This window comes from Leiobunum rupestre, chromosome 8 (genome assembly GCF_980474605.1).
Source record: "Leiobunum rupestre chromosome 8, qqLeiRupe1.1.hap1, whole genome shotgun sequence".
Taxonomy (NCBI): domain Eukaryota; kingdom Metazoa; phylum Arthropoda; class Arachnida; order Opiliones; family Sclerosomatidae; genus Leiobunum; species Leiobunum rupestre.
Genome location: NC_143391.1, coordinates 15,270,577 through 15,298,425, shown reverse-complemented (window position 1 = coordinate 15,298,425; position 27,849 = coordinate 15,270,577). Strand labels below are relative to the sequence as shown.

At 40.2% G+C, this 27,849-nt stretch overlaps 1 protein-coding gene across 3 annotated transcripts in view; it reads right to left on the bottom strand.

The window, feature by feature from the left end:
* Positions 1-27,849, bottom strand: part of LOC149932473 (kin of IRRE-like protein 1) — a 70,914-nt gene that overhangs the window by 17,167 nt on the left and 25,898 nt on the right. For all 3 annotated transcript variants that reach the window (XM_090156139.1, XM_090156140.1, XM_090156141.1), the window contains exons 2-8: positions 20,295-20,424; positions 17,153-17,488; positions 7,443-7,553; positions 5,835-6,038; positions 3,792-4,088; positions 1,869-2,159; positions 1,192-1,479 (exon numbers count right to left, since the gene is read on the bottom strand). In XM_090156139.1, the coding sequence (XP_090012265.1) occupies positions 1,192-1,479; positions 1,869-2,159; positions 3,792-4,088; positions 5,835-6,038; positions 7,443-7,553; positions 17,153-17,488; positions 20,295-20,394 (1,627 nt within the window). In that variant the 5' untranslated portion in view covers positions 20,395-20,424. The remainder of the gene's footprint in view (positions 1-1,191; positions 1,480-1,868; positions 2,160-3,791; positions 4,089-5,834; positions 6,039-7,442; positions 7,554-17,152; positions 17,489-20,294; positions 20,425-27,849) is intronic.

The window sequence follows — 27,849 nt, the reverse complement described above, 5'->3', positions numbered from 1 at the left end:
GCACCCAAGGGCGTCTTCGAGGTGGCCGGTCCCACGCACGCACGCTTCGTAGGCGAGAGAAAAGCTATAAACGATCAATAGGAGCATTTTGACCTCCATAATACAACAAAAGGATGAAACGAGGGAGAGAGAAAACAAGAAAACTCCAACTCTCGAGCAAAAAATAGTCGGGCGACGATGGTTTGGGGACCTTTATATCACTCTTTCTATTCGGGGGTGTTCTACGCGGCAGTGCGCCAATGCTTCCGAAAGGGAGAAGAGCGGAGCTAGGCCTAGAAATAAATTGAAATGGTGTGTCAAGCTATTTCGGGAAATTATTCGAGAAAGAAGAGAGCGAAGAGAGGACGAGGCTCGGAAGCTACAGATCAAAAGATTCGCTTCGTGAACGCCCTTCAGCGGCGAGATGTGTGTTTCTGCATAAAAAGACACAATGAAGACGAATAATGGAGAGTCATTCGTCTATTCGTTCCTCTCTTCGCGCGCCGTGTAATAAAGAATGGCTCGCGTTAAAAGATGACCTTTAACGCGAAACCGTTTGATTTATATCGGGATTTAAAATGGTCATTGGTTAAACTTTCGTCTTACTTCGTTCGGAAGGGTTGTAAAACTTTATTCTTCGATAAAGTTACGATAGACCTAAGCGTAGACTTACCATCGTATTTCATATTCCACGAATATACGTTAAAATTATCGTACAATTTCCTTTACCTATATATATTTGGGCATAAACAACTGTGGTTAAATTTACGTGCGGATAATAAAATCTTTGGAGGGGAGATGTGAACGGCCATTTGTTTGGGTTTAGCTTTTAACGTCATTTCGAGGGATGATCCGCTTCGAGTTTGGTGGCTAATACTCGCCGAAGTAATTGTAAATTGTGGAAGTTACGGGATCGACGTTGTCCTGGATGGTTGGAGGGCGTCGCCATTAGCCTAATGATTCTGAACTTGAGATCTTTGGCCTACAGGACCGCGGGCTAATTCGATGATCGCAGTCTTTCATTAATAATAAGAGGTAGTCACGTTTCGTTATAAACTGGAATTCGGAAGTTTCTAAACTTAAACAGCGTTACGTATACCCGAAGCGAGTCGATCGATCGCGTTGATTATAGTTTTAGTCGTCTAGCGGGGCGCGTCTTAGATACGCTAGATGACCATCGATGCTAATTTCGTTAGAAAGGGGTCAAATTACCTGCGGGTAAGATGCTGAAGGTGCAGGGCGTTCGTTGTCTTCCCACGTAGTTCTCGGCCCAACAGTACATATTGCCGAAGTCGTTCATCGCTTTGGGCGTGTAGGTGGCGGTGCTTCGATGTTTGTGACTGGAGACGGTAATGATGTCTCTTTCGATCACCGTGTTGTTAAATTTCCACATGAATGTGTTCTCGGGGGGATCGCTCTCAACTTCGCACGTGACCTTTACCTGCTCGCCTCGAGCCGCTCCGAAGACCACTTTTAACTTTTGCTTGCAAACCGGGGCGACTGCACGCGGCGATAAATGAAGTAAACCTTTTATATCAGCCCGCAGCGGTATTAGCTATATAACGAGTAGTTGCCTCGATATTTGCTTAAACTGAACGGGTTTCCCCGGTTTTTGCGAACTAAGGCCCGCGCGTCTCCGGGGAAATAGCTCTCGAGTAACTTCGAGCTTGGCTGATTAGCTATTGAACTCTAATTTACTGGGCTAGTGATCTAGCCCAACCTTTCTATACACGCTGGAGTTTGCTTCCTTTTTGTTCAAACAGTAGAGATCCGAAGCGAAAAAAAACTCGGAAAAGCAAACTTGGTCGCGTCGAATTGATGCCGAGCGCTAAAAGAAAATTACGAGGCTATTTCCCCCGATGTAAAGAGACGAGATCAATTCCACTCACACAAAACTACCAGTACGAAATCGTTGCTTTCTCCCTTGCCCACGATATTGTTGGCCGTGCAGTGGTACACGCCCCTGTCCTTCCTGGTGACGTTCTCGAGGACCAGAGTCTGATTCTGCACCACTCGTCCCATGTTGGCGTTGCCGAACATGGGTTTCTTATTGAAGTACCAGGCGATATCCACGATGGATGGGTTGGAGCTAATGTTGCAGAAGAGCCTGATAGTAGCGCCTTCCCTGACGGTCGATTTCGTCTGGCCGTCGATGGCGGCTAAGGACATTTGAGGAGCGTCTGCGGAAGAACCAGAAAATGGCTAAAGAAGCCGGCTCGAGGGATATTAATCATTAAAAAAAATCCATTCTTTCCCCTTTTCTTTTTGATAAATGCGCTAATCTAATAGAGTCGTCGAAACATTAACGAGTTTCGCTACGAAGAGGGGGGAAGCAAGGGGATGAATTCCGAAGAAAATTAAATACGATACCCCTTTTTAAAATGGGCTCTTTCGCTTGTAAGTTTTCCCTTGGAAAAATGGAAGCGAATAAAATGAAAAAATACTGCCATCGCCGGTTTCCCCCACCCCTGGTGGAAGGCTAATTCATCATGTGTCTCTCTTATCTATCTATATATATATATATATATATATTTCTTTTTGTCTTCCTTTTTTCTTCTATAAACTAAGTGGTATCTTTTCGGGGGAAAAATAAATCAGATTATACTCGAGGATTGATCGCGCATCGGGACTTATAACCCCAGCTCCGCGTATTTAGGAGTGAGTACCTTTTTTTCTCTCCGCGAGCCAGGCAAGCGTCACTTGATAATAACCGCGCTGGCTCGCTGAAGGAAGCTAATCCCTTTGTCTAACTCTATATGGAGGTACTGATTCAGCGTTTCTTTTCTTTCGCTTCTTCGATCAGTAGTCAGAAACCTCTCCCACGGTCTATTCATTCGAGCATCTTCCGCGTATTATACGCGCACTATCGACTATGGAATGCTCTTTTCTTTCGCTTGAAATATCGGTACGATTTACGGCGGTAGAGTTATAGGCATATTTCGTCTAATGTTTCTGATTGTTTACGGATGTCTATTAGGAGTCATTTTCTTGCTCTTTAATGTTAAATTTCTGGTATTATTCCCGCGATATTTTATTCGTTTTTACGTCTTTTAAAATTTCGAAATGGGCCAGGAGGTTGCGGACTTCGCGGTATAGTTAAACCTATAAATCCTTCGCTCGCTTCTTTTTATTGTCTTTACCTAGTTTCAAAAATGGCTGGCTCTCAAAAGTGTATTCCCTCGGATAGCAGCGGGAGGAATATAAAAGTCTCCGTTATTTTATCAGAAAAGCGGCAGTTATTAAACACGAAGAGGTTCGCCTTTTCCCTTTCGCCCGAGCGACATTCGGCCCTTTGGCCTATTTTGGCCCCTTTCCGCTCTCTACTCGAATGTAATAATATTCCAACTTCAACGCGAGTGCTTATTTCTTTTTCTATTTCTTCCGCTTCCACCTTCGCCAGTATTCGAATCTCCCTTTTAAGATATTAGACGTATATTGCGCCCAAAGGCTATTCCAAAATAAGCAAATTTCTCAAAACACACTTTCTCCATTCCGCCTTATTCGCTTAGCGAGTAATTCTCCTTAAAAGGAAAAAAAAACCCGAATTCTTACGTACAAACCGTTATAGAAGACCAACGGGTAGAATAGCGATAAGGTATTTGCTCCAACCCAAAAAGGGAAAACTATTCGAAATTGAAAATACTCGTACGAGTTATAATCGGAGCGGCGCTTCGCTTTTCTAAAGAGGCCCGGATAAAACGACCGGAAGAGGATTATTTTCGAGCCGGTGGCTCCGTATTTGTCGCTATTCGAGCGGGGATGCTCGATTATACGACGAGCGACGATGATGAGAGAAAGGACGCGGTACTTACAGTGGACTTTCATGATGTATCCGTCTTCCATCAAACTGCTGGGCAAGATGGGGTTATCGGCTCGGCAACTGAGGTACTGTCCGTCATCCTCTTTGCGGGGTATAAAGGTCAGCGTGCTCGTGGTCAAGTTGCTGTCGATGGACGTCTCCTCTTTCACTTTGTGTATTTCCGTGCCGCCTTTCCTCCAAATGATTCTGGCTTTGGGTCTGGCGCCGTAAGACTCGCAGACGAATTCGGAACGGTCTCCGGAGATGAGAGGCTGTCGACGGCTGCTAATCTTGACATCCAGAGGCTTCACTGGCGGCGAAAGAATGACCAAATGGCCGAGACCACCGATGGATTTATGTAAGCGATCGGGATACGTTAAGAGGAAAAAATACGAGGAATCGTCTGGAATTAAGGGGATGGTGGTTTTGTTCGCCGCTATACCTATATAGACCATACATACAGTCGACCAGATCGAAGACACGAGCGAAAGAGATCGCGTTTTTTGGGTTCGGTGGCCGCTTGAAAGAGAAGACGGAAGGAAGGAGTGAACGGCGAAGGGAGGATGAAAAGAGCGTAGAGCGGCCGAGAAGGATCAGGAAGGGAAAACGATGCGCGTTGATTGACACGGACAGTCTGGCAGGAAATTACGGATCGTTGTTGTTCTAGCGAGCCGTGTTTAGGGCCCAATGTTTAATCTCGTGGCGGCTTTCTCCGTCGCCTCACTCTTTTTCCCTTCTGATTTCTTATTTCCGCCCGGGGAATAGCTTATAACGCCTTGTTGGACCTCGACGAGCCAGCCAGCCACAGAAACACGATAAAATAAAGAGAGAGGCATTCACCAGGTGTCGATGAAGATACTAGATGCCCCCCCGCCTTCTCGCGAATACCACGAAAAATCTTTAACGAGTACGGTCCTATACATTGTTCACTCGGTATATCTAAGTCTACTCTACACGCGATATCGTATATGGAAAATATAAGAGAAAGGCGAAATAGCGTATTCCTCGCGTAAGGAACGTTAGAAATATATCATTGGAGGCTACCGGCGGGGCGAGGTGGCGGGGCTGTTCGAACCCTCGGAGGGACTCTGGGATTGCGAAATCAATCTAAGCTGATAAATTGTACGGCATTAGGCGAGTTAGCCCCGTACTGCAAATCGATTGGCCCGCACTAAATCAAATTGGTTTTTTCTTCCCATCGCTTCTACGCCGAACTCATCCGGGGCTTAAGAAGAGACTCTGACCAAAAATATACCGCGATATTTTTGTGTAGAATAAAGAGAGCGAGATACTTTTATCAGCAACAAAATATACATTACCTTCTAAAATACATTTTATAACCTTAGATACGGTAATTTATTATCCGCCGTATTCCCGCTTTCCTTTTTTCGGTAGCAACATCCAACCACCGTGAAACCCTCTTTTACGTTTCCAGGAATTCGGGAAACCTTTTTTCCCCGCGCCTCTCTCTCTCCTCACTCGGAATTTACGGGCCGCCGCATTCAAACGCGCATTCTGGTCTATTAACTCTATTTGTCTTTACCGAGTTGCGAAGGAAATTTAAAATATGACTCCCATTAAAAGCGAGGGAAAATTTTACAAGTCCCGAAGAATTAGGTTATCTAATCATAACGCGGAAAAATCGTGTTTGGGAATAACGCTCGTTTTAATTAAAAGTTTGGCCTTCATTGACACGCCGGAGAGTCTCCGCTACGTTCTCCCGTCGCGAAGAAGCAGTTTTCCCCGCCGCCATCCTCCGACACGCCAGAACTTCGGGAGGAGTCACTCCATCTCTCTTTCTTCTTTCTCCCTTTCTGGCTCCGGATGGCTCGTTTCGAGATGGCGGTTCGTTTTAAAACGGCGCCACGCCAAAATGGAATGGCCCGCCTGAACGCGTAATTTTTCGAGCGATATGGTCCGCGTTATTGATCCTTCATCGAAAACATCCGAGGAAATTAATTCGCGAGACGCCCGAAAGGAACGGCGGCTAATTGAAAAAGCCGGAGCTAACGGGAGGGTGGTGCTGGGAGGCCCGAGAGAAGGAGGCCACACTCACAGTTAAGATCGATGGTCACGGAGAGGGACGTCGGCTTTGTCTCGTTGTTGTTGGCCGCTTGGCAGTCCATGGTGGTCATTAAGTCTTTTCGGTGAAGGTGATTGAAGAAGAAGTCGTTCTTAACGCTGCCCTGTTCCGTCGTCTCGTAAGTGTCATCCAGCTGTTTGCCATCGCGCCACCAGGTGACGCTGGGAGGCGGAATTCCTGCCAGAAGATAGTTCGGACGCGCGGAAACGATTAATACCGGAACTCACTCCTACTAACTTCTAGGGCAATTACGGAACGTTACGTTTTAGGCCACTTACGAAGTCGCCTTTGGCAAATGTCATTAATCAAAAGGCGCGCTAGTTAATAGGCCCGCGAGCGCGCGCTTTTAGTCCCGTGATTTATGAAACAAGTCGGACGCTCCATCCCCCACGGCTGCCGGCTCAGCTTACCGCGATTTGGTCCCTGGGCTCCGCCACCCTTTCTTTCCCGGCACGGTTCCGCCCGATCCCCTTAAAACCATCTTTCCTTCGAGAACCTTCCCAAAAGTTGCCTTTAATCGTTATTTATCGGGTTAAGATACGAAGGCCAGTCGATTTTAATAGCGGTTTTGGCCTATTATCCGGAAGGAACGAGCCACCTCCCCTTCGATTCTAAAGCTTTTAGCGAATCTCGACAACGTATTAGAAGGAGGTTTGCGAGGCTGTTATTATTGGAACAGGCCCGATTTTGCAACCCCAAAAAAGGAGTCCCACCCTATAACCCCCTAAATCACCAATTTAAATCGCTGGCCCGCTACGGTGTCGTTACTTAAAGAGGGCTATCAAGGCGCGAGCGCTGTTGGAAAGAAGAAGCCGAACCGAGGAACGTATCCCCGAATCTTAGTAGGAGCGCGGGATCGATGAGACTGATAATTGCTCATTTGCACTTTAAAGCTCTGAGCGTACCCGGAGTTAGCGGGCTGGACCGAGAGGATCTCTGAGGCTTGGCCGAAATGCCAGAGGTACACCACCCCCTTCACCCCTCTAGAAGGGATCGCCCCGGAAAATGTGAAAGGTAGACTTTTCTATTTTGGACACGGGGGAAGCGGCAAAATGTGCCGTATGACTAATTAGAGAGGCTCTTATTCCGGGGCTGGCTAAATGATGCGGTTTAATAGCTCAACACGACTTTCAATGCAAATGAAGAGCTTTCCCCATTCCCCCTCACCACCCCTGGCCATCGTTTTGGGTTCTCTCTCCTACAAGTTCGGCTGGGGGCGCCTAAGCAACATCGTCCTCTCGTCGGCTCCTCCTACGTATCTGCGGAGGGAGCTATTAAGGACGGAAGTTTTCCAACCACAGCAACGATTTCCCCGCGAACCGTCCGACAACCATCTATCTTCATACTCGTTTGGGAAAGCGATATTTCTCATACTTTCCCCAAAGACAGAACGAAAATCCGTTCGCTTTTATTCCCTTCTTTCTGGGCCGCTTTCGGCGCCCTCTTTTCGGATCTTAGTTTTGGATTCGAGACACGATATAGCAATCTCATATTTCATTGGGAATTTTCCTCGGAATGGCGATAAAACGTTTGACTTTTGATGTTTTTACGCCCATTTTGGTATTTTTCTATCATACTCACCTCCGAACGCTTCGCATGTTAGTTTTAAAGATTCCGCTTGGTTGTAAGGACCTATGACCCCGGATAAATGTTTGTTGCTGCCGTCGAATATGGCCACTTCTTTTGGCGGTACTGGAAATAAATTAGAAAATCGAGGGTAATGTAAAAGAATAAAAAAGATTTGATTAGCTGGAATAAGTCAAAATGTTTTTTGGGCCTGCAGCATCGTGTACAATGATAATACGAACTGCGATAGTTAAATATAAATACTACCCAATAGTGTGACTCTGTGTAACATTTACATAGATAAAATTTCAATGATACCTTGTTTCACACGGAATATACAATAAGTGTATACTCAAAACCAGAAAATTCTTATACTTTTGCGCTATTGAAGAGGTGACCATGGAAACGAAATCAGGTGATCGCGAGGCGCGAACTAAACTATAAGTTGCTAAGGTTAGAAATGAGGGAGGAATTCTGCGCGATTTCAAAACCCGCTTCACTAACTTCCGTTTCCCTTCAATAAAGTAGATGACACCTAGGAGCAACAAACACAAGGAGAACGCAGCTAGCCTTTAAACACGCTAACGCAGTGTTGTGTACAAATTTCACGGAAAGGGGGAAGACAATTTCCAAATTTTCCCCTTCCGACGGCAGCAGGCGTTAAAGCGTCTAACCCATGAAAAATGTACACAAGAAAATGCACGAATTTTGACGGGTTGCGTTCTCCTTGTGTGGGGTGCTTTGTTTGTTTCTCCTAGATGACACGTATTTCGTCACAGAGTTGAAAGTTATGTAATTTACGTCATATCTCGTGAACAAGTTTTCATCAAATGAAGATGCTTTTATGGCATACTATGAATGATTATGTACATATGTTGGTAGGGTCAGTCTCTCTATTATCGGACAACTTATAGAAAATTCATTTTTAAACTAAGGTAAACAGCAGAGAGCCTTTTTTAAACCTCAGAACTATGGAATATGGAACATTATTGACTAGATGCTTTTGAAATTGTTTTTAAAAAAATATGTAAATTAGTGCTAAATTGAAAAATTAATTGGCTAGTACGAGTACCTATTATCGGACATTTGGATAATGAATCGGACACCACTGGTCCTTTTATCGGACGATGTACGTTTGGTTCGGACACTAGGAGCTAAGAACCGGACACATGAACTTAAGTTTCGGACACCGGTGCCTTTCAACCGGACAAAGGGCCCTTAGGACCGGACATTATCTACATTTCCACTGGTTCTGACTACATCTAGCGTGTTTCGGGCCCTGTTAATAATAGAGCTTCGGTACTGGTCCTAGACATCACCGGGTTTCATTGCGGGCCCTCTTAATAAATGAGCTTCTTTAAGGCCCTGTACAACATAGGGCTTCGCTGCGGGCCCTATTAATAATAGTTCTTCATACCGATATCATGGGAACTCGTTACGAGCCCCGGTATCAGCGGAACTTTTTATGGGCCCCTGATATCATCAAACCTCGCTACGGGCCCTAGAAAGCTTTGAGCATCGTTGCAGGCCCCAGATTTTATCGAACCTTGTTATCGGGCTCCAGATATCAATTAAATCGTTAAGGGCCCCAGATAGCATCAAACCTCATTACGGGCCCCAGATAGCATAAAACCTAATTACCAACCCCAGATATCAATTAACCTCGTTACGGGCTCTAGAAGGCATTGGTCCTATATTTTGGCCCCTAGACATCATCGAGCCTCGATAATTCACCTCGGATTACAGGTATTTCGATGTAAAATGATCTGGTTCACACTTCTCAGTTGTAACTAATCTAATCGTTCTAGTAATAATTTTTAATGACCGTGACGACTTGGTTCAAGGTCATTGTATTTTCGTTATTCAGTGACCCCCTAAGCGAGCTATGCCACATGAAGAGTTTAGGTTTTTCGTGAATTTCAATATCTCTCGTGGTAGTGTCCTAAAGTTAAACAAAGACCAAATATTCTAGAGGGCGGTCGTTATCTGGGGGGTTTCACCCCTCTGACGTCGGAAAATGTCCCCCCCTTATTTAACTTTATTTAATGAATCGATTCCCGTTTATTTTCCCTTGTTTATAATTTTTTTTACGTTAAATCCTTATTTCCCTGAACTAATATTCATGATAGATGTCTGACAGGCAATCCGAAAATTAGTGTAAGACGTGTCCGATAATAAGGTTTTAATTACAATACGTAATCGAATTGTTTCTTTGCAATAAGAAAACGCAAAGCCATTTTTACTATAAAAATTTATAGTGAAATATTCAGTCTTTTCATTGATACCAAGAATGTATAATTAACAACTACTAAAGCACTTGAAAATAATATCCAAAAACCGGAGGGAAAGTAATTTCCTCTCCCCCTTCTTAATTTAAAACAAAGAAAACTTAGTGACCCTGGTTCGATGCTGCTTTCTTCTTGCTACAGGGGCCGGCGCCCCTGTTAACTATTCTGAAATATAAATGGAGATACAACCTATAGAAAAATGTATTTTGTTTGGTTTTTCTTTCGCGGGATTTTTTTGTATAATATTAAAAAGAATTCTGTCCGATAATAGGAGCGACCGATAATAGGGGGACTGACCCTACGGAAAGGGGGAAGACAATTTCCAAATTTTCCCCTTCCGACGGCAGCAGGCGTTAAAGCGTCTAACCAATGAAAAATGTACACAAGAAAATGCACGAATTTTGACGGGTTGCGTTCTCCTTGTGTGGGGTGCTTTGTTTGTTTCTCCTAGATGACACGTATTTCGTCACAGAGTTGAAAGTTATGTAATTTACGTCATATCTCGTGAACAAGTTTTCATCAATGAAGATGCTTTCATGGCATACTATGAATGATTATGTACATATGTTGGTACTTCTATCCCATGGAAAAACAAAATTATGCCTCTTATGACACTTGATACATATGGAAATAAGAATTACAAATTATCCCAAAATGGCATTTAGTTTAAATTATCAGGGATAGTTAATAATAACGATTTGCTTATTCGCTTCGTATAATAATTCGAAAGTTTTTTTGTTAAAACTTCGAAAAAAGTTTATTCTTTTTCTCTGGTAGCAAACTCGCGCGTGTGTATCTTGCTGGAGAAAATATATACTTTCCAATATAGGAAAGAAAAAAAGCTATTTAAGAAATCGAAAAGTCGGGTCGTATTTTTCTCCAGTAAACTTTTATACAAACAGAGTCAATTCGGTTTTACTCTTTCTGGGGGAAAAGAAGGCGAGAGTCCGGGAGCGGGCAGAAAAGTATTAGTTTGAGTTGGAGCTCTATATTCAATTTTCTCCGAGAAAAAGAAAAAGCCGTTTGTCGGTCCTAGTAAGGCCTTGTAAGTCCATCTCTTCCGCGGCTTAAGGTTTGAGAAGCCGACGACCCCATCCGTTTCTTTTCCTCCCTAAACGCCGCTATTGAACTCTTCGACAAAGTAAGAACGATAAATGCGAACCACGCGTAACCAGCGCGCCTACCAAAGCCTTCAGTCAACAAACCTTCCGCCTTTGCTTAGCTTCATATCTTATGAAATAGGAATGATTTATTTTGGCACGATTGCTTAAGCCCACATATTTATCTATTCTAAATTTTCATACACTGGACTTCCAGCGGGGCAAGATTTAGTCCGTGAAATGTCTCACCCCTAGATGATGCTAGGAGTTATAAAATATTGGCGCAAATCAAAAACCACATATAACAACTAGTGTTTGCGGTTTCAATCAGGTTCCTGTGGGGGCGCTGCTCATTTTGGGAGGTGGCTGTAGGGCTTGGAGTCCAAATTTAACTGTTAATAAGCGAGATGAACGATAGCTCTAAGTAATCAATTCTATGAGTAGAATAAGTGATAATGGCGTTCTGTTTCAAAGTGACCTAAACGACATTCTCACTTATTCTGTTCAAACAATTATGCTTTATATTAGCTATTTGACTCCAAACCCTCCAATCGGCTCCAGAAAGAACAGAGTTTGTCCATCACGGATTAAAGCTAAACTAAACTAAGAACCAAAATTAATTTAAAAAAGTGTAAATCTAAAACAGGACATAACTTTCGATAACATGACCATGGAGATATGTTATTTTTAAACTTCAATTTAAACAAAAATGCTTTTACCAAATCAGTTTAAAGGCAGATATAAGGGGGATGGAGTAAGTTGGGACCTATTTATTACATTTTAGATTAGAGATATTTTTTGGGAATAATTTAAAAAAATAAAGTATAGTTTATTTCATAAATGTTTGAAAATAAATGTAGTTCATTTTCGTCACATGCCGTAAATTGATTTGATATTCATATTCATCAGATCGAAATGTATATATTTTAAAACGATTTGCTTAAATATGAGCCTTGAAACGGTAATAGCAAATTGATAATAATGAAATTGTAAAGGAGTACGTGTTCATGGTTTTTATTTTGGTGAAACTTTTCAAACTCAGATTGTAGCTAGCGCACTTGCATACCAAAAACTATCCATACGCCCTCTTTTTGTGGTCATCGAAAAGTAGATAGGTAGTATATTAGAAGACTGAGTTCTAGATTTCTGTTAGGGCACGGCCGTCTCGAGATCTGCTCTCGTGCTCAATACGGCTCAGGCAATCAATCGAAAATCGCGTATGCGAAATTAGTTCAAAAGTTTCCCACGTCACGTTTTAGCGCTAGTGGAGCCCCCCTCCCTGAGAAATTACACTGGAAGGGGGGGGGGGATATAATGAAATTTGGAATTTCATTAATTATTACGTAATTTGTAATATTTGTTTACAAATTATTTTAGTAATCTTTAAGTTAGTTAATATTAAACAAGTAAAACACGTTTTGAGATTTTTGACGCAAAAACACGTGGTCTTTCTTATCAAGCCGTATTTTTGGTCTGATGGAAAATGGTTAACTTTAAATGAAGATTAAACGCTATGAATAAAGCTGGCTTGAAGAATAATGGATAATGTTTATATAAAATATGAATGGTGAAAACTTAAGAAGAAGGAATTGAACGCACTGTTGTATAATCACTCTTAGATTAAATTCAACCAATTAGCCTCCCGTAAGCGGTGTTATAGTACGAGAAATAATTAGTTTTCTAGAGTGTTTTAAATGTGTAGAGTCAGTGAACCTAGAATGTATGAACTAATATAATTTTGTGGCCTTATTTTTTCAAGGAGAGCAGAGGCTTAAAGGTTTATTGTTTCTAGAAAAGCAGAGACTTAAAAGTTTAAGATGGATGACAATTAAATTAATAACGGTGATGATAATTTTGATCTAAAAAATTTTATTAAGAGAAAATTTCCACAAACATTACCCATAACTAAAAGTTTATTCCTTCTGTTAAGTGGAATTGGAAAAAATAAATAATTTGCATTTTGGGGCGGAGCTGGTAAAACAACTGCACAGGCGCGAGTTTAAAGCCTTGCATGTAAAAATGTAACAATATGACCAAAGATAGTCAAAGCCTTTTATCTACTGTCACCTAACCAGAGTTAAGTTATGCAGTTTTATAACGTTTCCCGTTGAAGTCGACAGTAGTAATTAATACAAATAGTCCACTGTGTATAATAAAAAAAATTATTATACACAGTGGACTGTTTTATTTTCATTACTTTACCAAATTGTCTTCAAATAGCAGTAATTAAGGTTGTTAGCTTCCGGAATACTAAATATTCAGGATGAAAAATGCTTAATAAAAAATTAAAAGTCTAAATTTGTTTAGCGGTCACTCAGACTATGAATTTTTCAGTTTTTAGCTGTACTCATTTTCACCATAGAAAAGTTCGCTGAGGCTTTATATAACCATGGACAGTAAATTAAGAGGACAGGTTTTCGATACCCTTCCACAGTGCATTTTATTTATCCCCGCGTATCAATCAGCTCGAGAGACTCCGAGGGAGTCTTGCGAGGTCGTTTGTACCACGTGATTTTAAAATTTCAAAATGGCAATCTAAAGCGGTCGATATTGTTACGTAATTTTTTGCGCTTTATAGTTTAGTAATTTTTAATTTTGGTTTTTTATTTCAATAAAAACTATCAACTGATATTTAGTATATCATATTTAATCTATAAAAACGTGAAAAAATACCTTTTGGCGTAAAAATGTACTTCGTGTTTATCTTTTTTCTTTTTTCGAACAGTATCGTCCACTCTTAGCGATACTTGTTTTTTTTTCAAATAACCTTGGACGACTTCCTTAGTGTGATTGGTTTACGGGGGCTAAAAACCAGGCTTTTTACCGACCCTCTAAAATATACTATCCATGATATAACTCTGCTATATCGCGCAGAGTTTATAGTGTAGATAATTTTTTATTTCTACAACTAACAATTGTAAGTTCATTTTGATTGTTAAATTAAATATGATGAAATTTGTGAATATTTTCAATGTACTCAACGAACTGGATTATGTGTTTAAGCGTTGGTGAGATGAGTACAACCACTTGAATCCATTATAAGCTGGCTGACTAGCCCAGCAGAAGCAATATCCATTCGGTCGAACCAAGAGTGAGAAAGTCTTAGCTGTAATCCTAGTGAGAGAGTCCGGTACTTTCGAAAGAAAAATTAGCAAGATATGAGGTGAGCATAAAGCTGATGGTCTTTCATCATTATTAATTGTTATCAGAAATCTTCTAGAAAATACAAAACTCCTAAACAGTTTTTATGTGCCCTAAGGGAGAAAGTGCTCTACTATTGCAATTTTTGGCTTAAATCTTGAATTTAATACCTAATAAAACTTAAATGGTTTTTAAGGTATTTTTTACATATTGTTTATGTGTTATAGTTTGAATAAGGGCTGTATGTTTTTTTTGGAACTTTTTAGGTTTGTAGATTTATTTTTTTGGTGTTTTGGTTGTTTGCTGCTCGTATTAGGTTTGTGGACTTAGGGTTCCAGGTTTAAATTAGGTTATACACTGTATTAAAGCTGTGGGTTTTTAGATTTGTAGCTTGTTTTACGGTTTTAGGTTGTAATTGGATTATACGTTGTATTAAAGGGGAACGGTCAAGCTTTAACCAGTTAGATAGCCCTATAGCCCATTAAAAACTAAAATTTATGGCGAAAACCGCATCAAAAAATATTGAGTGGTTAATTTTTAATAAAATAAAGAAATTTCGGGAAATCGAAAAGCGCGTGCCCGCCGCGACACCTGCTGAGAAGTCGGTGAGACAGAAAAACAAAGTAAAAGCGCGCGCTGCTGAAGACGCAATAAATTTGTTTTGCACGCGCGGTGCGTTCCACTTATAAGAGACCTAAGCCTAAATTGCGCGATTTTAAAAGTTAGGATAGTTCGCAAATCGCTCGTACGGGGTTATAGGCGCTGGCGGCAGCCCCTAAGATGGCTGCGAAAATTCAAACCCAAACACCTGGCGTTATTTTTCGTTTCAACTTTTTGGGCCAAAAACTATTTTTTCAAGACAAAAAAGGTACGTGTTAGTATATTGAACGTCTTGTTAATTTTTTGATACGAAAATAAGGCCATATTTGAAAAAGCTTGGCCGTTCCCCTTTAAGGTTGTGAGTTTTTTGGTTTGTAGCTTTATTTCATTTAAAGTTTTTTTAGGTGTATACAAATTATAGATTTTAATGGAATTATTGGTTTAATTTAGTTAGCAAAGGTTTAATTACTTATATAGCGTAAAAAAATTACACTGCGAATAAGAAAGATTTTTCCGAGTTATATTGAAATATCGATCATTTTTTCCTTTAATTTAAATGTTTGGTCAATTTTTCTTATTTTGTTAGTTTCATGTTGTTAGTAGGTGATATGAAACTTGACTATAGCCGCGGTCACACCACAGTGACAAGCCACCAAGAAGTGTGTAACTGATTTCAGTCATCGAGGCACAAAACAGGTAGCGTAATTACTAGCTATAACTTGAAGCAGTGCGAGTAGTTAAAACTATAGCTAACTATTGTGATAAACCAGGATACACGAAAAAAAAACAGTGATTAGACAATACTAAAGAAGTGGTAAAAAGTCCATACAACTGAAATTAATATTTTCTATTTCGTCGTGTACCCTGTTTTTCTAAATAATGCTAGCATGACATCCGAACAAATAATTGGTGTTGTTTAGAACTCGTGTGAGGTACTTTGAACAAACTAGCATTGAAAACTTTTTAATAGCTAATTTTAGAGTTGTTAATTTTCCGGAAAAATAAAATGCGGTGAAATTTCCAGGAACATTTCCAGAAAATTTTCCGCAAGTCGAAAAAAAAATTGAAACATACATACTTTTTAAGGGTTGTTATTTTAGACTAGTCTAGAGATTTAGTTTTACTTTTGGATTCAAAATAGTGAAGCGAAATTTAAATTGGTGAAATATATTAAGCTAATCATGAAATGAAACCTTTTTTTTTTGGAAAAATACGAAAGCATTTCCGGAAAAAAGGCTTGAGTAATTTTCTGCAAAATTTTCCGACTTACAACTCTAGCTAGTTTCATACTCGGACCGTGTTTTAGGTATATTTTCTCAAAGGTGTAACTTAATCCGAAACATTGAAATGTAATTATTTTATTCCTTCATAAGGACGTAATCCTTATTTAAGATCAGTTTCATAACAATTTTACGTAAATTTATTATTTCTTAGTCTGGAAAGCCTCTTGAAATATGCACTATCTATATACTCTCCCTAAATTTATCTGCTGGTTCTGCTAGAATAAATCTTCTTTGTATTACCTCTGGAGTGTCGCCTCATTACCGAATTTATATAACTATCTTTATGGTAGTTTCAATTAGAATTTTGGACGTCGCCTGAAATCGGTTGATGCTTTTTAAACAGTTTTGAAAATTTTAAAATGTAAAACTATAGCAGTAATTAATCTCAAACTCTGTAAATTGTGTGTTTTTTTTATATTAAGAAGTTGGGTTTTGGAAATACTGAATAAGCTTCGCGTCAGTTGAGGCCTGTAAAGTTATTTATTTGCAAAATATTTTATCTGAAGTATTCACACTAGAAACAAACGACAAATTACTTTTTAAATGATTAATTACAATTTGTTTGCTTTGTTTATATTAATACGCACTCGTATAATTGATAAATTGTTCATACATATAACGAGGCTAACGTTTTAGCCGCAGCTTCTTATTACAGAAACGTTGCGCTTATGAAAAACGTGTTTAGATACAGGTTTGTATCGAGGTTAGTGGTACCGAGAAAAATGTTTTTTTTTAATAATTGCCATCTTTAATAAATTATCGCATTATTCTAACGAAGTTTTTACAAAGTACGTGTTTCTTATACCATGCACGAGTGTAACTATACAGGGTGTTTCAAAAGGTTATGAAACAATTTTAAGGAGCTGTAGGGGGTGAGTTGAGAAGTATGCCTGTTTTTCCCCCATTTTCCTACGATGAGTTAAAAGAGCGCCAGAGAGCTTCAAAGTGTGGCCTACTAGCCCCTGTAAGTAGGCTGCAACAAGCGCAAGGCCAAGTAGCAGGGAAACGCGAACATTATGGTTTGGGTTCGAGTGATAGGTAAAAAAGGACTTTGTAAACTAATCGAGGTAATCAGCGTAAAAAAGTTAACTTAAACAGAATTTATAGTCCCTGCTGCTTGGTTTTGCGCTTGTTGCAACCTACTTCCAGGGTCTAGTAGGCCACACTTTGAAGCTCTCTGGCGCTTTTTTAACTCATCGCAGGAAAATGGGAAAAAAAACAAGCATACTTCTCAACTCACCCCCTACAACTCCTTAAAATTTTTGCATAACCTTTTGAAACACCCAGTATATTTGATGGATTCGGTGACTTACCAATAACGGAAAGCTTTGACACGGTGCTGTGCGTCCTCGCGTATCGGTAGTCGACCCTGCATCTGTATTGGCCAGCGTCGTCCTCTTGAACGGAGGTGAGTTTCAAAACGGCACTGTTACCCGATGCCTCGAAAAAGCCTCGGTTGAAGGATTTATTCAAGAAATGTTTGGCTTTGTTAATCTGTCCGTTTCGAGCGTCGATGCTGTAGAAAGGCGGTCCCGAGTGCCCTTTGTACCACAGGATTAAGGAGATCGCGTCATCGGCCGCCGGGACTGTTATATTGCACGGCAGCTCGACCATGCCACCCAAAACCGCCGTGAACTCCGGCAAATCTTCTTGTATTCCAGTTGTAAAGCGATTTTCCATCCATTCATCCATTGGGAGATCGTGGGCGTAGGAGCGGGAATAAAAGACGATACCGGAGGAAAGAGGAAAAGAATCGTGTTAGTGAGAATACACGGGAAAAAGAGGATTATTAAAGACGCGGCTCAGTGGGCCAAAGAAAATTGTTTATCCATCTTTAATGCGGTCCCATTCGCCTCTGTCGCCGCCTAGCAGGGAATAGGGTTTTTTGCGGAAATTGGATTAAAAGAGGACTTTGCCGGCCCCGGCTTCGTCCCGTTAAGAGTTACCTATTAAGGGATAAAAGCGAGGAGAGAGAGAGAGAGAGTGGTGGCCAGGGCCAGCCAGTACCCCGAGTCCGGCGACCTCTTTTTCTCTATTAAGAGCGGCCATTAGCAGAGACAGAGCGCTTTTTATCGCCTCTTTTATAAAGGTTAAAAGGACTCGTAATGTTTAATTATGTTTTTACGGGCCTCGTTCCGAGTTGGCCGGCGCGTAAGCTCGTACGCTAGCCTCCGAAGATATTGGGTCGTAGTTTATAGCGGACCTACGCTGGCCCCGTTGTCGTATCTTGTTGCTCGCTCTCATTGCGGCGCTAGATAAATTTTGCGGTTCGCTAGGTAACCGGACGTGACGAGCCCGAGTAAAGCCCCAGCCAGCCGACCAACGTAAATGATTCGCATTTTTTACACGTCGTTGCTAAAAACTTTGATATTAAACACCGTAAGCTGTCACGCCTGTTCATTTCCTTTTTTTCGGGGGACCATTTATTTTAATAATAAGCGAGGCGTTTCACTTTTTATATCAATTTCACCGTTTATTCGAGTCTCTTTCTCCCCTTCCCCTTTCGTAATTACGCGGGTAAGATTTCGATCAAATTTTCCATATATTTTCCAAATTAAACCGCGACCTTCAACGCGAAAAAGCTACAATTTAGTTGAATTTAATATGCTAGAAAGAAAATTAATCTTCATTTCGTCGAAGCCAGTGACAAGCTCGGCATTTATCCCGGTCCGACTCGACCCTCGGTTATCTCGTTTCTATAAATAATTCAACATTACTACTTCGACAGTTATTGCTTGGCGGCTCCGATGGGGCTACCCTAAATACACCATCATAACGGACCGAGTTAGTTTTTCCTTCGCGCGCTTTTCTCCGGGAGAAATAAGCTTTTGATCGCGTTTCCAAAATAGCGCGGACCTCCTAATCCTTCCGCGGCGCGTCAACGGCGGGGGACTTGGTTCGAGTCTCCATATTCCACCGTGAATAAAATATTAGACTGCAGGAATATTTTAATCTTTAAGCGAAACCCTTCTCTTTCTCTTCTCCGCGTTATAGAAATTTTCAACGAGGTGCCCTTCTACGGAAGGTTAGATAAGGGGCGGGGAGCTACATTGATCTCAATAACAACTCGGGACCTTGCGGGGAAAGGAGGGCGACGCGCTGTGGGGTGGGTGTAAAAAGAGGGGTGGGTGTAAAAAGAGGTAATTGAAAATCTGTTTATCAACTTCCCTCGAAGAGAGAGAGAGAGAGAGTCAGCAAGCGCGGGAGTAAGGAGAAAAAAATTGAGTTTTTTCGCTAAAGGCTTTAACCAAAAAAATATATAAACCCAAGGAGAAAATTGGGACGAAGAGTTGGGTTGGTAGCGGCGCGTGTCACGGCAAAGATCGACCCGCTTTCAGCCTTCACTCTCCACCAGTAATCTTGTTTTACGTAAAGAAACTTCTTAAAGTATCCAATCTCGACTTCTACAGGAGCCTAGCCCGACGTCCGTAGACCAAATACTCGACTCCAGCGAAAGCGCGAAGGTTACGAAGTTGCGTTTTGTGGGACTAGTTTTATACCGCTACTATATAAAGCGTAGGAGTGTCAAATTCACGCCTTCATTTTATTGAATGGCGTTCTCTCAAATCACTCCCGAGATTAGTTTATTTTGCACTCCCGATTCAATCGCTCCTTTCAAAGGGGCCGTCCACTTACGATCGAAAGACTAATCGTCTCCATTTTTCTGGCGGGATGGTCCCAAAACGGCCGAGGATCGACAGCGAGGGTCTTATACCTTTTATGGCGAACGAAAGTATTAAAAAATATTGACGGTAGTGGTGGCTCGGTGCCGGCTTTTCCGCTTCCAACAGCAATTTTATATTTTGATAGTTACGCGGTACCTCTACGTATTAAATGGAGAATCCGGGCCAATTGCCAGTTCCGTCCAAGGAGGGGACACGGCCAAAAGTTCCATCCTCCGACTGCACTCGTACGACGATTCTATACAGGGTGGAAGCCTCAGCCGTGGTCCAGCTCTGGTACTTCTCCAAGTACACCAAAGTACTGCGGGTGGAACACTTCTACAGGCGCTGGTAGGCCAAAAATTGACCAATGGGAGTATTAGAAGCGCATCTTCCAAATACTTTATCGGGCGATTAGATAAAGATGCGCTTCTAATTATCCCATTGGTCTATTTGTGGAATACCAGTGCCTGTAGAAGTGTTCGACCCGCAGCACTCTGGTGTACTAGGAGAAGTACCGAGGCTGGACCACGGCTGAAACTTCCACCCTGTATAGTCACCGTTCGCGGTTTGAATATAACGACGCGAATCTATGTCCGGTGATCGAAATAAAAATCTCCAAAGGAAGGGGAAGGGGGCGGGAGTTAAAAGCGAGCGCGTTCCGGTCGATATATCGCGTGTTGTACTAAAATGGGCGCACTACCCCGCGGAAAAAAGGATAATATTCGACTTTTTAGAAGCACCAGTTATAAAGAGTGTATTCTAAAGTCGGTGTCGCTCCGCACTTTCTTACCGGCTAAGGCAGTGCTGGTTGTGATGGGAAATAACAAGACCATGTAGGAGAAACTGCGCAGAACACGTAGAATCCTCCAAAGGCGGCTGGCTAAGTGCATAGCCACAGCTGGGTCCACTCGAGTTAAAAACTGAAAGCAGAAAAATATTTTTTTATTACCAATTATGAAATAAGCCTTTCTATAAAGTCATTACTCTTGCCGAACTTGTTTAGATGTATCGCTTTCGTCACGAGATACGTAGGAGTTCAGTCTTAAAGGTTAGATCTTTATAAAAAGGGCGACTCGTCGAATTTTAATTCGTGTCTTGTTCAACTTGTTAAAAATGTTCCATGTTTAATATTTTAGCGTAAAATGCTCGTGCTATTTTTTTTTTAATTTCAGGGAGCTCGCGCGAAATCGCTCGAGCCCGTTTACGCTTCAATATAAAGACGCGCGCGTGGAACTTTAAACAAGTTGAATAAGACATATTAACTAGAGTGTATACTAGCGTCTATTGGCTATCATAAGGAAACGTCACTTCTACGTCACGAGTGACGCGCCCGATACATCTAAACAAGAAGGCCAATGTTACTTTATAGAAAGGCCAATTGGTTCGCAACAGCTAAAGGCAAATTACAATTATTATTTAATTTATTACTATATTTAACTTTTTACTGGCTAATTTTATTAAAAAATATTCACACCACTGTTACACAATAAGACGTGTATTTAAAACGCATTTATACGCCTGACGACGGGAAGTGCGAGTCGTCCCGAAACAGCTGTAGCGTTTTAAATAAACGTCTTTGTGATTATTTTTTAAATTAATTTATTACACCCTAACTTATTATTTAAATTAAGTGTAATATTAGTATCATAGCTAAAGCGACCCAACAAAATCCATCATTTGTCATAGAACTTGGTATTATAGGCCTATCAATGTACACCGGTGTACTGCGTGTGTAATACTTGTACAGGCGGTTGGTCTATTTTTGTCTATTTTCATATTTTTTTCAAGGAGAACGCGGCTAGCCTTTAAACACGCTAACGCAGTGTTGTTTACAAATTTCATTGGACGAACCTTTAAGCTGCACGTTTTACGGGCGAGGGGGGAAGACCATTTCCGAATTTTCCCCTTCCGACGGCAGCAGGCGCTAAAGTGTCTAATCAAAGAAAAATGTACACAAGTAAATGCACGACTTTTGACTTGTCGCGTTCTCCTTGGGTGGGCAGTGCTTTGTTTGTTGCTCCTAGGTTGATATAACACTATTTTCGTCAATAAATAAATAGTTTTTGAGCTCTTATTTAAAAATGTATACGAGGACTGCTATTTCGTGGATTTTAAAAGCATTTTAATATCAAAATTAAAATTTAAAATTTCTTGGGAGCTTTCGAAGCGTGGTCCTTCGTCAGCCAGTACACGATTATTATTTAATCAAACTTTAAAATATGCAAAGTGAAACAGACACTACCCCGTTATATATATATATATATATATATATATTTTATATATAAAATATATATTTTTAAATAAATTGTAAAGTTACCATGGATCTAAAGAGTTTTATTTTAAACTCTTAACTTGTATTAAATAATTCAATTTGTAATAAAAAACGGTTAAGTAAAAACCATTTAGGGAAAAGTAAATTTCTAAAGAAGTACTGCAACGACCTTTTATGTATATTTCACAAGCATTTAAATTAAATTTCTTAAGATAGAGAATTGGGCAAGGGCCGTAGGGGGGCGCATCAAATACTCCTCAAGCTCCCACCCTATTCAATTTCCTTATTGGTAGAAGATTTCTACCGTCGTTGTTACATCTCCCGGAAGGAGCCCCGCTATCAGCAACCACCGCTATAATAAATAGCCAGCGATGATCGGAGACTTAGTTGGTTGTTGTGGTAATCCTTCCCGCAGGCCTATTACAAGCGCAAAAACTAACACCACAAGGGAGTTATTAAAATCATCTCCATACGAAGCTCGGAATTAGTGAAATTCCATAAGGAGTATAAAAAGAAAATTAGTACTAAATAGTGTGGCGATAAAGGGCTAACCCTTTTTAAATAAGTAGTTAATTTCTGGCTATAACTCGTCTATAAATATCATTATTTCATAAACCATAGAAAATAATATTCCCGGGGGTCATTTGCATATGGTTTAAGTTAGCTCGCTTTAAAGTATAAATTCGGTTAGGAATTAAGAATTTTATATGTTATATTATTTAATTTCTTATTAAAATTAGTTTTTAATTATCAAGTTGAAATTCTCTGCCTTTAATTTAATTTTAACTATGTTTTAAATGTCAACAATACCGAGGGTTATATTACTAACAATTTTAAGAGTAAAGAATTAGTACAGTACACTGTGATTAAATTAATATTGAAGTGAGACGGTTTTTTAATCCTCATTGCGATCTTTCTGGAAAACGAAGTTTTATTCTAGGTCATTGCTTACGTACGCTCTTTCTCTACAGAAAGTGAAAAAAATTGTTGTCTCAAGGTAAATTAAACCTTTGAGATCAAAGCACCAGATAAGTATCGAAAGTTTAAAAATTTGGTTCTAATTCCCAAGAAGCATTGCATTTTTAAAGAATGAAGACTAAGGTCTGAAATTGGGAAAAATCCCAAAATTTTCAGAGCATATTATCTTTCTCTAAGTCATAGCCATGATTAAAATATTTCAAGTATGTAAGAAGAGCTACCTTAAGAGAAAACAAGTACTGTAGCATTACTTACAATTACGTAAAGAGTTTGTTCAAAGTAACCAAAGATTTACTAGTCGTGGTGTATTTGTTTCCAATTATGAAATAGTATAAATATTGAGAAAATACCTAATTTTTCAAAACACGAAAACGTCTGCGTTAATTTATGAAAAAATATACTAAATATAATTTAACGAAACGTTCTCACTAAATAAAGATGGCTTTCCGAAATCAATATAATTAATATTTGAAATAAGGTGAAAATATTGCTTTAGAGGTAAACAAATCAAATATAAATTTTGTTAGTATTCCTTACTATACCTATATGGCTAGCATTGCGATAGTTTCACAATTCAATTTTTGAAATCATGCGCTTTAGCTTGATAAAAAACGCGAATAAGTAGAATAGTAAATAATGATAAAAAAGCTAAACCCTAAACATATTGGAATAAATTTTAAAACTTAAAAATAGCTCGTACCAATAGGTCTTGAAGCAAACAAAAAGACGCGAATAAAATGAAATTAAATGAAATAGCCAGAAATTCCTATTTGGGACTCAGCAGTACCGTGCGGGAAATCTGTCTTGCGACTATTACACCGAAAAGAAAAACTGAGATTAAACATTATAAATTTCAAAACGCGTTACGTTGCAACGGAAAGCCAAAATGGGTGCGAGCTATTTGTAAGTTTTAAAATTTCTTGTCGCAATCCAGATTTCCCGCACGGTACTGATGAGTGCTAAATCGGACGAAACCTGTCTACCGTTGGAATTTCTGGAAATTTCATTTTGTTTTGATTTTCTCTCCAAGATCTATTTGGTCCGAAATTCCCATCTTTTTGTTTTAAAATTTCTTCAAATTTGTTTAGGGTTTAGTTTTTTTTATCCTATTCAACCGATTCGCGTGTTTTATCACTCTTTGTATTGAAGTCCCTAGGTAGTTCCTTTTAACTCGCTTTTGCTTGGAATTTTTAAGTAATTTTTGTAGCTAAACAGATACGACACTTTGAGCTTATTCAAAAGATCCTAAAACTGTGCAAAAATATTAATTCATATTATTGAACACGTTAAGCCAACGGTAGCAAACGTGTAGAGTAAAAACTAAGCGAAATTAAGCTAATCATACAAACATACACCTTGGATTAATAATAGTAGTTCCTACCTGGATATACAAATTGGGGAAAAATCTGACCAGCAATTGGCTTTTGCGACAGCAGCGCCGCTTCGGCGAAGTTAACGGATAATTTTCGAAACTCCCGTAACACGTAGCCTTCTACAAGGCAGAACCCGTAACAAACACTTAGCAAATGCACGCGGAACGATAGAGTGATATATCCAGGTAGGAACTACTATTATTTATCCAAGCGTAAACATTCCCTAGCACAGCCTTAACCTGCCAATTAAGGATAACTATTAATAGCTTAATTGGATTTTTATTAGTGAATCTTTAAAATATGAACCAGAACCAGCCAGCCAATCTTGGCAAAGCTTAGAATTTCGATCTCAAAAGTAACAAATGTAAGAGGCAATTAAATGATACACCTAAGAATCAGGATAAAAAAGCAAACCTTTAAAAGAATCTAGCTTTATACGAATTTCACGGGGGATTTTATTTCCTGACTATAGGCTATTTTTCTTAGGCGGACGGAAAAAGGAAAATCATTATTGCTTAAGTTGCTTAATTGAACCGAGGAAAAGTCAACATACGAGGCTAGCTTCGTAATTAAAAGAATCTAGGATGTGACATCGTAGTTTGCTTTAAGCGCCGCCTGGCGGGTATTAAATAAAGTTAATCTTTCTTCGCCATCCCCCCATTTCGTTGAACAAATGGCTCAATTTAAAATGTATCTGCGATTGAATAAGCCGGAGACAGTTGGTCTAAAAATTGAATACCGGAGACACATTTTAAAGACTTTGTAAAAAGGAAGTGACGTTTTCTTTTCACTCTCGAAGCCAAGGCCTAATTTTGGTTTTCTTTCTGGAACAAAGGGAGCTTATTCGTTACAGCTCTTTCACGCGTGTATCCAAGCTGTTTCAGAGAATTAAGAATGGCCGTCGGCGATGAAACATAAATGAGAATTGAATTTAATCTTTTTTCTTCGTCTTTCGGAAGCGGGCCATCTGGATGTGATATCAAAAGAAGGCCGAAAACGATGTCACGACGTTGAAAGAAGGAAGCCGACCAGAGTGATCGATAGTTAAACAGCGCGAGCTTGTTTTTTACGTCTAATTAGCATTTTTTATCGCGTAACTTTTGCCTTTTGTCCGCTCCTATAGTTAGCGGCGTTAAGCCTTTTGCCCTCAATTTTCTATCTCGGTCGTAATTTTTGCCTAAATAAAGACGCTTTGGTTTTCAACCCACGCGGCGGTCGTTATGAGAAAATCTGACGCGTTATAGTTTGCCTCGACGTTTGTCACTTGACAGCGTTACCACGTATTGTTAAGAGGGTGAAGGGTGCGTGATGTTATTTTATTCGCCTTTTTCCCTCGAGGAATAGGGCTTCGACGCGTTTGTAAAAAAATATAGCGACGTGGGTTTGATAAATTGCGGGGAGAAGAGTCTACGCTAATATCCCTTCGCGTCGCTTTCAAATAAACTTATTCAAAAATGAGAAGTGACGGCTCATTTACAAAAGCGATACCGTTGAGAATCGATTCTCATTTCTGGCTCCAGCGACTTTTTCTCCGTTCTTTTTAGCCCCTAGACTAGTTGACTACTCGCTTCCCACCACGTAATTAACGGTACTTTTGGATTTTAATTATAAAGCGAAAATTGTCGTTATACATTTTTTCTCCCGTACTTTTCAATTACTAAATTATTTAATAGATAGCTCGATTTTTTAGTAATATTTCTATATATTCATATTTATTTAATGGCCAAATTTAATTTGCATAATTAAGACGGTTTTGTTTATACGAAAGTTGAAGTTGATCTGATGCCATAAATTTTAACGCGGGTCGTATAATTTTACCCTAAAATTGCGTTTTTCCGTGGTTATAAATATCCCTTACAATAGCGTATTGTTCGCGTATTACTTTTGATAGTTATAGTTTCGCAAATTAATTGTCGGACTCGCGACATCATTATTTAATGGTTTTCCCGAAATAGTAATTTTGGCGAATCTACTTGACTGGATCCTCGCCTCGCCGCTAATGGAAAACACCCGAAACTAATCGCTCGCGATAAGTTCGATTGGAAGTCATATTTTCCAACGAGTGTTCGAGTCAACAACTCGATTCCAGGCGTCGTTATCTGCCGTAGCTCCGTGTAGCGTCGCGAAACCCCGCCAGTTGGACCTCTCCTAATCGAATGTCCGTAGCAATCGTATATATTACGGAGTTACCTAATCGCGGAAACCCCTTTTGAGGACCACGGCCCACTTTTCTTCTCTCGGTTCGCGAAAAATTTCGGACGGAAAGATAAACGCCTTCTTTATAAGATCACTGGGGCTTGAAACAATTTGCTCTCCGTTATTAGTGTCATTAACGAAAACGGCAAGTTTTATCTCTTTACCGGCGCGTTCCCGGCCTTCTCCGCTCGAGAGAAATTGCATCGGGTTTAATTATCTGACCCGCTGCTATAGGCGTCCAATTTATTTGACGCTTGTTTTCAGTTCGCACGCCATATTTCGCCGTCTTTTTCCTCGCGAATATAACGCTTCGTTCATTTCGTCTTTTCTTCTTCTTTCGCGTGTACGTATAGAGGGCTCGTAACAAAAATCTCATTAAAGCCTTTTCGTGAAGGCCCGCGGAGACCTCTACTATACAGGAAGAGGTTGACGGTATGGATAGGGTGTCTATACTATATCGGGAGATAAGAGGAGGAGGAGGAGACAAAGCTCTCGCGTTTCCTTTTTGCCCGGATAGAAGGAAAGCCTAGATGAAACTCTGGTTATTGATCGGCCAAACGAACCCCACTCGAGTACGACCGAGTCAACTCGCGCGAGTTAAATTAAGTTTACCCGAAGAAATCTTATCCAAGTTTATAAACCTTATTCTAATTCGGAGTAACGACGAGCCCTTGTCAAAAATATTTGGAGACGCGCGTCGGGCAACGAGTAACGACATTACTCCCGCGCCTCCTGCCGCCCATCGCGCGAACTACAACGTGTCATACTGGAAAGGCAACTGTTCGTTTTCAAACTCTCCGCGCGTCGAATGATTTCGCTTTCGGAATTCAAGCTGACAGTTCAGAAGCGCCTTTTAATTAAATATAATTGGGGGAAAGTCTGGATGACTAGCCGCGCTGGCTGCTTCCATCCGGTTCTTCGTAACCGAATCTCGACTGATCCGCTAAAGCGCGATTCCTTCATTCGATCCGCTCTATTTCGCAAACTGAGAAACTGGAAATAAGCTACGAGCCTCAATCTTAATAAGTATTATTTTATTAAAAGGGATAATTAGTCCCAATTCGAAAGTTATACGTTTTCGTCGTTCTCAACTTTGTATTCTTCGGAACTCTTTCTTTCGCGAAACTTTGTTTCTTAATGTCAATGTCACGTTTGGAAAATACGAAATGACAAATTTTCGCTCTGGTAAAAGTTAATTAGAGAAAGTACGCCTCCCGCGTTGACTTACAACTCGTAACGCGTTAGTTTGTTAACAACACGTAGTCGATTTTCTCGAACATTTACGTCCAATATCGTTGTATAGAAAGACTCGGAGCGGTTGTAGTTTGTTTCGATACCCGAAGATTTGCCGTTCCGCGCTAAATCGACTTCTTTTATTCCCGTCGTCAATAGCCAAACACGTTACTAGAAAAGCGAAAAGCCCATCTATAGCGTATCCCCTTTTTCTTCGTTTGATCGTCCATTTGGAGGTCACCTTTCCGCAATTCGCCGTTCCCAAAGGCGCAACTGCTAAAGCATTAAACCGC